The sequence below is a fragment of the Trypanosoma brucei genome, chromosome 2 (genome assembly GCF_000002445.2).
Source record: "Trypanosoma brucei brucei TREU927 chromosome 2, complete sequence".
Lineage (NCBI taxonomy): Eukaryota > Euglenozoa > Kinetoplastea > Trypanosomatida > Trypanosomatidae > Trypanosoma > Trypanosoma brucei.
The window spans coordinates 245,650-260,000 of record NC_005063.2 but is presented as its reverse complement, the minus strand read 5'-3'; the positions used below and the strand labels follow the sequence as shown (position 1 = coordinate 260,000).

At 41.2% G+C, this 14,351-nt stretch overlaps 1 protein-coding gene and 3 pseudogenes across 1 annotated transcript, besides 10 other annotated features; 1 reads left to right on the top strand and 3 right to left on the bottom strand.

Moving 5' to 3' along the window:
* Positions 1 to 5,459: part of a sequence feature (sequence corresponds to BAC RPCI93-27H14) that runs on past the window's edge.
* Positions 2,729 to 5,239, bottom strand: Tb927.2.1380 (leucine-rich repeat protein (LRRP), putative; the record flags this gene model as incomplete). The annotated part of the gene is made up of 1 exon (XM_946407.1): positions 2,729 to 5,239. The coding sequence occupies one exon, from the start codon at positions 5,237 to 5,239 to the stop codon at positions 2,729 to 2,731; it is 2,511 nt and encodes an 836-aa protein (XP_951500.1).
* Positions 5,460 to 14,351: part of a sequence feature (sequence corresponds to BAC RPCI93-25N24) that runs on past the window's edge.
* Positions 6,124 to 8,525: a mobile genetic element.
* Positions 6,125 to 6,460: a mobile genetic element.
* Positions 9,415 to 9,435: a sequence feature (AT_rich).
* Positions 9,438 to 9,458: a microsatellite.
* Positions 10,013 to 10,261: a mobile genetic element.
* Positions 10,013 to 10,334: a mobile genetic element.
* On the top strand, positions 10,334 to 10,849 carry Tb927.2.1350 (annotated as a pseudogene).
* Tb927.2.1344 lies at positions 10,851 to 11,063 on the bottom strand (annotated as a pseudogene).
* Positions 11,474 to 11,497: a sequence feature (AT_rich).
* Positions 12,363 to 12,383: a sequence feature (AT_rich).
* Tb927.2.1330 lies at positions 12,543 to 14,351 on the bottom strand (annotated as a pseudogene).

The following is a 14,351-nucleotide window of genomic DNA, read 5'->3' as shown; positions in this document are numbered from 1 at the left end:
AATAATATATTCTGTACGCCTTTATTTTGGGTGAGATTCCCATGTATATGACATCCAATATGTCCAAGAGGCAGGTGTATATGTATTTTTTAATTTTTACATTGATCCCATATTTGTCGCACTGGTGGGGGGGGGGTTTATGCTCACCATATCACAATATATTATATGCTGAGGAGACAGCTTGCACACGTATGGGGAATTTATAGGAATATGATAATAAGCTCCTTTGTGTTTGCCGCTTTTCTAGAAATGTGAGAATAATGCAAACCGTATATTTTGTGGCTGTGAAGGTTTGTTATAATATATCGACATAGTTTTCCCCTGTACATACTAATAATATACCATGAGGCATTATGTGCACAATATGGGAGGTGTGGCTACTGTATATGTTATTTGTTAACTCTTCCTTCGGATGAAACACTACAGTGTCACACCTCTCCTTCTCACATCATATGTATGTGCTTCACCTCACATTATTACTCCATACCATCGTGTTCTATTGGAAGAAATGATGTGGAATGATAAGATTGAGTGAAAAAAGAAAAGATCAGAAAGGCATGACTATCTCTCTCTATAGTGTGTGGTGTACGCTGTTGATGCTTTGAAAGTTCTGCATCATCACGTGATATCATATACCCGTATGCCGCGCTTGTGCATACGTATGTGTATATATTTTTGTAATGTCGGAGGGGTGGGGGGAGGAACAGTGCTCTCTCTAAATGATGAACCGTAAGTGTTCTTGCCTTCCGTTGACAATACGAGGTGCCGAACGCAAACGGCTGGTGGAGTCGGCCGCTACCATTACAGTGTTCTTTGTCTGGTTTGTGGCTGCGATTTGGAGCAACGTTAACATGTGGTTGCCTTTCCATGTCATGTTCGCCGTGTCTGTCGTATTGTGAATTCGTGCATCCCATCGCGAAGATAAATCATCACTTTCTTCATTTTTTTTTTTGAAAATCAAAATCAGATGATGCTCCGAAAAATGGAGGGGACGTCACAATTTTTTAGCTTATTTGCCGATCAATGAAAACTCCATGGTTGTTTCTAAATAGGGCAGAATACTCTGGGAGAGTTGGATAACCACACACGTGGGCCACTTAAAAATAATGCAAACTGATCTTAATTTTTTTGTTTTTTGGGGCTGGGGTAGATAACTCTTCACCACAGTACGACTAAGCCTGGGCCTTCGTGCTGTATCTCGTTAACCTCCGCTGTTGGTCGCCTCTTCTTTGTAATGGCCGCTTCCGGCTGACTGCTTTTGCTTTCCGATACTCGGTTCTCTTTCTTTTATTGTATTAGAAATCTGTGCAGTTTTGTAACGTAGCGTTAACAAAGCGATGTGCCGATAGAGTTGCCGTTACCAACGCGACCTAAATGCTTTTTCCCCAAATAAGTTTGAGTGGGAGCTTCAGTAGAACGAGCAGCAGTCTGTCCAACTCTAACGGGATCCATGTTCCAAAAACGCTATTCCATTTCTATCATAAGCATCGCCGCTGTTCAAAATGCTCCATCAGTTGCTGGGTTGTGAGTCCGACATTCATACGATTCTTCATGCTAACTCGTGTTTTTTTTCATTTCTACTCGTGACTCTTAGCTGCCTAGTTCTTGGGACAGTGCTAAGTTGCACAGACGGCTTCATCCAAAACGTGTTGGAGCTAGAAGAGAATACACGGCAATGCCAAACAGTCGTTATATATCAAGGGGGAAAGGTGTTCTCTTTCGGATTCCACCTGCTTGAAAATTGGGCATGTCACTCTCGCCTGCATCGCCTCGGCACAACGGCGTTCGACGCATGATCTCGCAGTTGGTTCGTTCGCTTATACGCTTCATAATGCATCCAAGTTGGGCTTCCGTCGTTTCTCTACTTTTCTGTAGGACGGAATTAGGACAATGCTTTCGTCCTTCCAACTGTCACAGGGGGTTTTCTCCTTGCCTATTTCTTTTTTCTTTAACCTAAGCGCGTTACCGCCAGTGTCGGATTGTTTGTGTGTAATGAACCTGTAAGTGACGATAAGTAAGTGCGCGGCGCCATATACCCCAATTCTGAGCTCCTACTGAGCTTTAAGCGTGGCTAAAAGGTGTTTATATGGGGAAGATGGGTGTTAAGTTTCGCTTTCTTCACATGATAAGAGTCTTTCTGACACCCTGAAGATCAATTGCTTTTTGAAAGACGGTTCGTGAAATAAAACAAAATTATGTGTTAAGCAGTGAACGAGTTATCATACGAACAAAACATAAGAAAGCTTCCTTGTAAAACTATAACAAGCGATATTAGTATGTAATTTGTTCTGGCGGCATTTTAATTGTTTTATGTAGCCACATTCCCCTTTGCCGCGCAAGAGGTTTTAAAATCTGACTCACCGGAGAAGAAAACCACTGCCCAACTAACGCCGAAAAGAAAGTTTGTATAACAAGTGGTTCCAAGGCGGCACAAACGAAAATGATGGAAGCCATTTCAATCGAAAAGTAGTTATGTTCGCGGCTGCCAACGGTGTGTCAGGCTGGGGCGAGAGTTGGATGATTTAAGAAAGTCGCAATTTATTGTAAAGTGGTTTCCCCTCTGGGACCCAAAAGCTCGGAAACCCCTTTTACTTCCTACGATGTTTCTCTTGTTTCTCATTAAGGACAAAAAATTGGGTGCCAGGCCCAAATTTGCTTGAAAGATTGGCTGGCTACTCATCCAGTCGCAGTATTTTCCGCAAACACGTCAGTTGCCTCTTCGCCACGACTAACATTGAGAGCAGGGGACAGAATATTGCTTTAAGCCAAGGTGTATCTTCCACGGTCCCATTGATATGTGTTTTGCCTTTAAAGCCTCCATAATGCGTGAACTTATCCTGCTATCGGGTAAGCTTAGAAGGTGTAGATACGGAAGCTCAAGAAGGCTGTCAAAACCCCTTTTAATGTTTTTACACTGGTCAAGATGTAATATTTTTAGTGGTTTCATCTTTGCGACCGGCTCAATGTTAGTTATTTCATTGCAAGAACAAAGCCTTAACTCCTCCAATTTCGCCCCCGAACAAAGCTTTTTAAGGTGGTCATCTGAGACACGGACGCACGTCAGATCCAGAACTCGCAGCCACCGCAATTTGCACAGAGCGGCCATGCATATCGACCCTCCTCTGTAGGCGAAAAGGTCTAAAACTTCAAGGTTAGTAAACCCTTCGATTGAGGTGATGTCGGAAAAAGCATCGCAGCGTCCGAGGTCCAACACAGAGAGGGACCCACATCTTTTAAGAGCACGAACTTCTTCGTTTGTAATGACAGTGGAATAAAGTATCGCTACTCTCAGGCAAGGGATGTTGTTAAGGTTGTAGAGTCCGCTGCGGATATTACGACACGAGGCAAGGCTAACTTCTTCGAGTGTTTTCACTTTTGTGAGGGGCTTGATGTCAGTAATTGCTTCGCAACAGCTAATGTCAAGTTGTACGAGAGTTGTTGATGAGCAAATGTTTGTAAGCGAATAGTTGTTGGCGCATGTTTTGCCGATGTTCAACGCACGAAGGCGTGGGAGTCTTCCCAGTGACCCAAACCCCACATCCACCGAGCTGCAACCGTACAGGCTCAGCTTCTCCAGCGTCCAAATGCTTGATAAAGGTGTCACGTCACCGATGCCCGTACAGTTTTTAAGAGTAAGACTTACGAGCGAGTCTGAAGCAGCCAAAGCACTTACATACCCACCACCAAGACATATGTTCTTCAGTTTCAATACTCGAAGATTCAGAAGTGTTCCAATAATGCCATCTTTTCGCGCTGTTCCACAGCGGTTGTCCGGTTCCAGTGCGGGGAACTTTATTCGATCCCAGCGCTTGGTGTTAAGGTAATATTGTTTGTCCATATAAAGCTTTAGTGTGTCCAAACGCTTGCAGTTGCTGACTGTGCTTATTCCTTCGCCTTTTGTAGTCGTCTCTGAAAGTAGGAGAACGCTTAGCTTGGGGAGACTTCCAAGCTTGTCAAGTCCATTTTGTATGTTGCAACAGCCTTTGAGATTCAGCTCCTCCAAATTCAAGGCCATGCATATGGGCGAAACATTTGTCAGGGCAAGAGAATGTGAAACGTCGAGTGACACCAGGAATCGAGATGCACAAATTGTCTTGAGTGATCGGTCGTCAATCAGCAAACCCTCAGCGCCCGAAACAAAGGACTTTCTGCAGTTCTTGAGGTAGCCGCTGATTTCGCAGTCCGTGTGGTTGCTGCTATGAACGCACAGTTTCCGTAATGTTTTAATGTTTAACAACTTCCTTGAACCGCGCGATTCAACGAAATTTTCCATTTTAAGCCTTATAATTGACTTGCTGCCGCTTAGGCCGCCTATACAGGCATTTGTAAGACGCAGGCCCTTTATGTTCAAAACACGTAGTCGTGGTAGTGATCCGAATGTCCCAATGCCTTTTTCTATTCCTCTGCAGTCCTCAAGGCATAACTCCTCGAGAGTCTCAATTTTGGAAAGCGGAATTGCGTTGGTTATCCGATAACAGAATGAGAGATCCAACGCGAGCAGCGATGGGCACATGGATAGCTCCACCATGAAGCTATTGTCAACACATGTGCGGCTCAAATCCAGCATGGTGAGGTTCTGAAGGCGGTGAATTCCTTCAACGGATGTCAGTTTCGCGCAATTAGAGATTGTTAGCTCCTCAAGAGCCGCCATGTGGCTTATATGCCGGGAATCATTGTTGTCGACGCATTCCCCTTTCAGCCAAAGCTTTTTTAACTTGGGGAGCTGGACAGCGTAGTGAACATTTGCAACCGTGCCGTTGCGTATTGAAACACATAACTCCTCGATAAACTTCCATTCACAAAGGCTCTTAACGTCAAAAGCGCTGCTCCCCACTGTGACATGCAACTTTCGGAGTGCGGTAGCCCCCCGAGCTGCAAGAAATTGGCCCCTATCAATATCCACGGTAGAAAGGGTAGCTTCAGAAGCATTTTGAGGCCCATCATAGTGGGTGTAGTCAATGCTGGCAAGAACCATGTGCTTTTTGCTTTGTTCACCGCCTGTAAGTTTGCTTAATTCGTTTTTGTGTGTTTCAACACTGCTTTTTATTAGATATGCCTCTTCTTCTAGCCTCTTCTTTTCCTCCATCAACGCTCCCATAGCCATTGCTGGATCTTCATCGGTCTTAGATTCCGTAGTCAAAAGCTGGCACGTTCCAGCTTCAAGATGGTGTTGTATCTGCACTGCTGACTGCTCTGAAGGTTCAGACTTATGCTTTTTGTTGGCTAGGGTTATTCCCATCGGTTGCTTGAGACTGTTTTTTTTTTTTTACTGAATAGCTTCTCTGGATTTTGAATTACTGGTCAAAAGAGAGCATAATAAAGTTGGTAAGAGCAGAACTGGAATGTATAACATACTAATCACATATACATTAATTAGAGGAGTGTGCGTATGTGTCCGTTTTGTTACAACTTCCGTAAGCAATTCATTCAAATAATAAAAAGATTTTCCCCAACGGCGTCACCGAATAAGTGTTAATTAATCACAAAAAAATGAAATAAGGATAACTGGAGGGAAATATGCTGTTTCAATATTCAATATTGTGATGCCTCACCAACCAATAACATTATAATACCTTCACTTCAGCCTAACCTTACCTTATTGTATCGTCTTAGTTTAAATGAATGGAAAGATGCTCATACCTGATGCTTAAATGATTTTTCATGTCACATCTGATTATATATATATATATGTGTGTATATGTATTCATGAACTGGAAGAAATAAATAGTAGCGCCGTCACTTTTGCTCTCTCAAATTATAAACATCGAGAGACATTCATAGTGCAGAGGTTATAATTTGAATTGAACACCAACATTTGAATATTTCACTCATGCACTAATTTATTACATTCCTAATGGCATCTGATCCTTTCGGTGATCTAATATTGTTGGATCGTTAATATCTTCCTTCAAGCGGAGGATTCAATTCAAATAGGCGTACTTCACAAACAATAGTAAAATAACTGAGAAAACTTATATCACTTAATCGTTATTTCCTTCAATTCTTATTTTGAATCGCTCTGTACCGTCACACCTTCAATAAAGTATATAGTGACGCATTTCATACATCCTACCTAAGCCATCTCTCATAGTCATAGCTCTCAACAGCAATAATAACAAATAATGAATAGTTTAGTTCTTACCTTCCCTTTTTACTACCGACAAGAAAGATATACGAAATAATTATCATGCTGGATAAACAGTAAGCGTTCCTCATTATCCTACACAAAATATGAATTGAAACGATAATTTACTAACGAAGCGGAAGTGTCTGAAAGCGTCTTTAACCCGTCTCCTGTGCGTGGCGAAGAGAGTTGTGTTGTGTGGGCTTTCTAAAAATTTCACTCTCTTGCAGACAGCTGTGTAAATAAACGGGGAGTACAGGTGTGTTTAGAGAAATATAACCGTACAAAATAATACTCTGCACTCCTAAGTCCAAAACCATTCGTAATGCAGGTTTTCATTAAAAAAATAAGTAGCAGTAGTAGTATTAAGGGGAAAGCTATTGTTTTTTCTCACTCCTGCTGCCACGTACATCATGCGTGATACAACAGTTTCCATTTATTCTATGGTAGTTTTTTTCATATAGCAAGGGATACTCGTAATTGTTGTGTCACTTTCGTTGTCCCAGCAATACTGTCTGCTTTTCATGGTTAAACCAAAACTCCAATGAAATCACATTGTTGTGTCATCTTTTGCAAATCACCAATGATAGTATGCCTCACATTCCTCCATGTTCGTAACTATTTTGTTTCCACGACATTTAACCACGTCATGTGCCTCACACTAATACATATGTTGCATATCCATGTTTGAGTCCTCAATCTTTCAGGGGTCGCCTGCTGCAGCCTCACGACATATGCTCCCCCTGAAAAGACCCTTGTGATGGTGTGTAAAACTCCAGTGCTTCCTTTATTAACTGATGGGGAGTCGATTCAAATTCAATAGTTCCTCATTTTCGCTAACGTATCGGAACCTCACCCGAATATCCTCAGGCAACTTCACTTGGGAGAGAAATGACTTTAGATCAAACACTGCCACCGACTGGTCATGGAGAGTAATTATCAACTGGGAAAAGTGACACAATGGGACATATGCCTCACAATCATCCCTGCTCTTTTTAGCCTTTGGTCATGCAATAAATCAACGCCTTCTTCCAATTCTGTTTTTCCTCCATCACAAAGAATGGCGCACAACCCATCCTGTCGTATGTCTCTCTGAAACTGTGCCAATGATACGCGGCTGCTTCATTATTTGGGCATACTTTTCTGCAATGTGCAATTCAGACTCCTTGTTTTATACTTTCTCTTTCCACATCATCTGTGCTATTCATAGTTCTCCAAACCTCATCAAATTGTTTACTCGCTGCTTGCATCATCCTCTGTCAAATCCACGGAAGGGAAATCATTCCCACATTCATTTCCTATTGGAGAGGTGAAGTCTTTTTTTTCCTCATCCCGTGATGTCACCTTTGTTTTCCCTTGTGAGTGTCAAGGAATGTTGTGCCCTCAATAATTTGGAAAGGTATTCCCTGTTATAAGTCCCGGCTTCCCTCACACTGAGGCTGCACATTTCTTCCAATTGTATCTTACATCAAAAACATTAAAAGAATCGACTTGCTGACGGCAGCTGTCACACATTTGAAATACCGCACTGTGCTTTGTGGAAGTTCCATTGTGTAGATGTGCTTTCCCAATTGTATTAATAATATGTTGTCAATGTTGTGTTCCATTGCAACTACTGCCGCTGCGCGTGTCAGCAGTGCTCTTCTCTTTATGGGATGTTCTATCATTACGTGTGGTCGTTTCAGTATGGTGTCACTTTTCCCCTTTGTGGTAATGGCTATGATTTTTCCCTTTCCACTGGGTTCCTCCCTATGACTTTTCTCACACTGGCAATATCCTTTTCCCAGTTGATAATTACGCATCGTGTGAGTATGTGGGTATCGCTTTTGAATTTCTTTGGAAGGTTCCCAAAAAAATCCACTATTGAGGCTTGCTTTTCGTGTGAGTGTGGTATAACATTTTGCTCTTTTTTTGGAGCTGTGTAATTTCTTTTTGCCATCAAATGGCTGGATGTAATTCATTCCATTGATATTGCAACTGGATACCACTCTGGACGGAACTTCCTGCAAGATATTATCGAATCCCCATTACAACATGTGTTGTGTTTGTTTGATGGGTTCACCTGTTACCGTACTGTAAAGACGGACCCAAAAACAACATCCGCGTCGGTGTGTCCAATAGAGATGATGGAAGAGCTCTCCTGTACTGAAATGGCGTTGCTCTCTGAGAGTCGTAAACTTACAACAACAAATAGAAGTGCAGTTACATCCTATGCTGTCGTTCGGTAATGATTTTCCGCCAATGCATAAAAACTCCACATGACGAATTCCTATCGCTCACATGTTTTAGTCCTCGGCCACATTCACTTTGCTATTCTGTTGGTTCCTGAAACCAATGCCATAATGTACGGACAGCTTTGTGTGGGAACTGCAATAAAAATAATAACTCCTTTCACCAATGAGTTTACTATTGGTTGCAAAAGTGCTCTTGGTGTCACTCCATTTTCCTTTTTCAATCCTCAGCTGCTGAGGGACTGCTGTATTTTTTAAAAAGAGTGACGCACCGTTTTATTCCCCACCCCTTTCAGGTGACTTCCTCCTGCATGGTTTTTACTTTCCCATTGTAGAATGTTTTTCAAGGTGTTTCCTTTGTGAAGCTTTGGTTATGCTATAATTAAAGACCACTCAACTCCATGCTTCAGGGACCTGTTGTTGCATTTATTCCCCTTTAGTTGCTGCAAATTTGTTTATTTGACAAGTTGTAGTGCAATACTTCACTTGACCATATGTGTAACATCGTGTCTGGTTGCTTTATAAAAATTCAAAAAGAACACATCAGGTGATATTCTTCTGTTCTTACTTCGTACATTCACATCTCTTCCCGCCAGTTCGGAAACTCCCACTCAAACTCACCACTCTGTGAAGATTTGTAATTTCCGTTAGTGATGGGTGTACTGAAGTGGACATGTTTGGCACTTCAAAACTAAGTTTTTTAAACTTACACCTTCCTTCTTGCATAGAGCTTCAGTGCGAGAGTAAAAGAATAGTTGAGTATTATGAGAAAACATAAGCCCAAAACATTCTCAACGCAAGCTTTCAATAAAAACAAACACATTAAGATGGTTTAGTGAACACATGCAGTATAATCCCTAGCAAAGGTATTATTCACACCCAATAAACAACTCAAACGAATAACACCAGCATACATATCGCAGACACATAAGTTGCACCTGCACAAACAAATAAAGACTGCTGTGACTCATCATGTGTAAAATATTATGAGAACAAAAACATAAATGTCCTTGATCTTCCATAAATGTATAGCACTATATTATTTTGCATTATCATCGCAAAAATATTTATTTTTATATTGGTATATATATATATATATATATTCAGCTAAAAGTCAAGAGTGAGCTCTGGCCTTGTAGAACTGTAAATGCGTGCATGTTCTGATATTGTTGTTTCCCATTGTAAAATGAAGATACCTGCAGATGTGGAGAAACGTCTCCTTTAATGCTTATGATGCATCAAATAATTCTCTCGTAAAGAAAGGAGAGAACAAGTGCTCAGCATACGTGTCCCTATTTGTATCTTTAAATTAAGGTTCTCTTGAGTGGAGTAAAAGAAGAAAAGGCAAGAAGTATATGATGTAATTGGTGAGGCATAATGAAATGACCCAACAAGAGGGAGAGGAAGTTACATGCCTTCACCACAGCCACACAAATAAAGCCAGACCCTTCACACTCGTTTTACAATGTTCTGTCGTATCGCTCTGTATAAACAAAAAAATACTAATAGGAAAGGGAAATGTAAGAAGAGAGTAAAAAAGTATCAAGTAGCTTGAGGATTATCGACACTCAGCTACGTGGAATGATACGCATCGCTGCAAGCCACTTTCATCTTACACGGGGGAAGCTATTTCAGATCGACTGAAACCTTTTACACACCCTGGTGATGCTGGCCACATCAAGGTGGTGTCAGGGTCCAGTGCCCCGTCTCATCGGGGGAAGCCAAGAGCCAGCAGCGTTCCTTTCATGGGGAACACTGCTGTGCTCCGGCTACGGCATCATACAGCACAGGGATCAGCAGCGTCTTGCTGGGACACCGTTTTTCATTTGTCGGTCCCTGGGCACGTGGCTAGCGTGCCATCAGCAGTATCATCCCCACTAAGATGCTGCTGTCCAGTGATGTGGAAGAGAATCCCGGCCCGTCGTTGCGCGGGATGCAGTGGAACTGCGCCGGGTTATCTCAAGGAAAGAGATTAGCACCTTTTATACAGGAAAAGTCTGCTTTAGTATCTCAACTGCTGTCTAACCGTACCCTCGCTGCTTATCGTTTCAAGAAGAGTGACATTGAAGTATTGTCGCATGAGGATGCACTAATTGAGTTGGCAAAGGAGTTACGGGGCCTCTCATTTGCTAGGAATCAAACTCCACAAAGTGTGCTGCAGGTGCTGCAAGAAGCAAGACTCACGAATCCTTTGATTGAGGTTGCTCATGATTCTACAATTAGAGCTGGAACTGAAATTGAATACATGATTTTGTACAAGCCGCAATCAGGAAATTTCCCAGTTGTTGATGCGTTCTTTTTTGTTGAGAACCCGAAGACTTTTGTGGGACTGCAATTCACAATTTCCGATAAACAATACTGCAGCACCAGTGGGTTATTTAAGATGAAGAAGTATTTGCGAAGTTACTTCAAACATTGGGACAAATTTTCCAATGATATGGTATGGGAAATAATTTATGTTCAAAGGGTTGACAGCGAAAAAATTACAAAGCCGCATAGCGTTGCAGCAATACATCTTCAACCTCACTGTTCATCGTCCAGTTGGGCCCCCCTTCAGTTCTCTGCCGTATTTGTGGAGGCTGAGCAGCAGCAGGAGGAGGCGGTACATTTTCATCCCGTGGCCTCCTCATGGGCCCTTCAATATTACCTGCCACTTGTTGATTTTCATTATTTCCTTGTGGAGCTGCGGGACTATTTGCTCTTGACATAACTCTTTTAATATTATTAACTCAACCTTCTTTACTTTATGATTAAAAATAATTGAAATGGAGTGACTGATGAAAAATAATACGATAATAGCGCAAAAAAAAAGAATATTAAAAGGATTCAATTGAATCAGGATTTACTTACTGTAACTCATTTGGTAATACTCACTATCCCTATATGAAGGTCAATCCCTAAAATACAATATCTGTGTCAACATTTACCTCAGCGACCATGCGTCAAACAAATTGATGAGTTTCGTGTAGTCCGTAATTACACCTATACACAATGCAGGAAAAACATATTGTTTACACACATGATTGTTCATCCAAAGAAAATGAAACAACAAATAATAAAAAATCAACAAGCGATGAAGGTAAAGAGGAAGGTTAGAAACAAAGAGTCACCACAATACAAATATATATATAAATATATATAACCTGATCCACTCAGTCTTTTTCACGTTAGCCCTTGACGACATGTTCCACTGATTCGAGATCATACATGAGCATATACACAAGGATCAGACACGCACACATGCAGTTCCTAAAGTATTTCACTCATGAATCTAAAATCATGATCAATTGTTTTGGGAGATTCCAACGGTTGAAAAGTAATGGTAAGAAAAACGAATGGTATTGGTTACTAAGCATATTTCAACATGTCACTTTTTTTTTGTTTTCAATTAAAAATGACAAACTGTGCGTCACAGTTGGAGAAGTTACTGGCTGACAATTGAGCATCATCATTTCGTCAATGATTGGGGAAAGTGCCCCCACTACATGCCTTTTTTTTTTTTCACTCGGCGCTTCTGAACTCAATGTGATTTGAAGTAATGACATGAAAGATAGAGTGAAGAAATAAGATATATGCCATGTTACTAATAATGAAGTGCTTGCATAATTGGAAACTTAAAATAATACCACTGCACTAAATTAACGATAAGTAAAATGATGTCACGTCACGCAAGAAACCCTTTACATAATCACAAACATACGCTGATCGTAAATAACAATGGTAGAAAGAGATGTAGGAAATACATGAAACAGTTATTAAAACATATACAATGAGACGACCAATGAGATTTTGAATGCATCATTTCCAACAGCACACACAATACAAAATGTTATTTCCTTTTCATAAAAATAAAAATTATCAAGAGAAAACATAATAAGGGGTTAAAGTTATGAAATCAACTATTAATATATGATATAAACGATAGCGCAGTGTTTCCATCAACACGCATATTCCTACGACAAATGATTTCCATATGTAATGTTAATCATTCTGAGCTGAACAATGGCAAAAAAATAAATAAAATTAATCAATTCTGGCACAATGGTACGCACTCATTAGTTGTTTATGCTGATTGCACCTCAACTTTGATTCGGAGTGCACAACTCCATTGGCGTCAGGTTTGGCTGAAAGGACATTTACCACAACTTTTCCTTTCCGTATATTCCGTAACCTCTGTTTCATCATTATTATTCGCTATTCGCCACTTCTCTTGCCTCGTGCGCAGCTGGTGGAGGTGTGGCACCATTCAGCTCCGCACAAAGTGCAGTGGTTAATGCCTTAACAATATTAACGTCAAATTTGACGAAGTATTGTTTGAGATCATTTTTCCAAAACACTTCAACATGCCTGTGGTTTTCATCATCTGCTTTACCATCTGTGAAATCACATCGCTGCTTGACTCTCATTGGAGTGGCGTCAGGGTGCTGAACATAAATTATTTCCCATTGATACTGCCCCATAACTTCTTTCCAATATTCATCACTTGGATTAGTGGTTGGATTTAAAAGTTTCTTCAGCATGTCAAGGACTGTTCCTGTCTTCGTATCATGCGATTCAGCAGTTGTGTACTGCAACATCACCATTGTCTTTTTTTCTCTTCTCTGTTGTTTTTTATCCTCAGCAATTGCATCAGGGTCAACAACAAAGAAGGCATCCAAAACAGGGAAGTTAGGAAGCGCCTTGTATGCCTGAAAGAGACTTGGGGAACGTATTACCATGCCATAACCGTCTGTAAAATCGGCAGCATTTCCAAAGTTCAGGTATTTCTCCTCTACATGCCTCAAGACACTGATATTCTGCGCAATTTCCTGTTCCCTCACTCCCCTTTCGGGCAGTGGTTTGGTCATTTGAGTGATGATACTCAACACTTTGGGAAATCCAAGTGCTTTTATAGCATTGTACTCAAATAAAGCTGGAATTATCTCACGGGTAGGAATAAGCCCCGCCAACCGAGCTAAATTTTGAGCGGTTATTTCAGTTTCTCAATTATTCTCTTCTTTATGGATTCAGAGTGAGGTACGCATATGTATATCTCACTATTGTTTCTCCCACAGGCACGAACAACCTTCACGAGTTTGTGAGACTCGTCACTTTCTCTCCATTCGCCTTTGTTACCCACCACGCCAATATAGAGTTCACGCCGCTTATGGGACTTGATGGAATTTATTTCTTTGTCTATGTCGTCCTCACGCGTGGCATGCTTTGCTTCATCGAACACATAACGAAGTGAAGGTCCAACATGCTCCACACGGCTCTCATACATGTTCCACTTTTCCCTCAACTCAACGGGCGTGGCTTGAGGAAAAAGCTTGGGTCCAATACGTGAGAAGAAGGCCCGCATTTCACTCATTTCCCAGCAGTTAACAACAATAAACGCGCCTTTACGTTGCTTTTGCCAGCTGTCAAAATTTCTCAAATTGGGTGAACTGATCAAAATGCTTCCCCATTTTGGAGCCACTTCTGCCGGTGGCTGCTCACCTTTGTTGACGAAGTCATAAATAATATAACCACCTGTATTAGATGATATAACCATGAGAGAGTCCATTGCTGCACCTTTACTGTACATTTTAACTCTGTCAAAGCCACCATTACCTAATTTCTCAAATGTATACACTATGCTGCCACGGAAGTACGCAACAACAGGTAACTCTTCCGCATCCTAATGCAATAACTTGTAGAGGATGAAAGAACCAAAATTCTGAGATTGTCCAATCCCCGGGTTACCAATGGCAGCGTATGATCGTAAAAAATAAGGACATCTTGACATAACACGTTGCGTACGCCATAACTCAATTCCATTCCTTACAACATTCCATACGCGGAGCTCTTCTCTATGGATGAATATGTTTTTGTTACTTCCGTCGGTAAACTTGGCTTATTATCACCCCATTTGAGATGTTGGAACCATTGCTTCAACTTCTTCCCTGCACTCTGGTTTCTTCTCAACAGCTTCCTCAATTTCAGGGACAACGTTAAGTTCTTCATCCTTCCACATT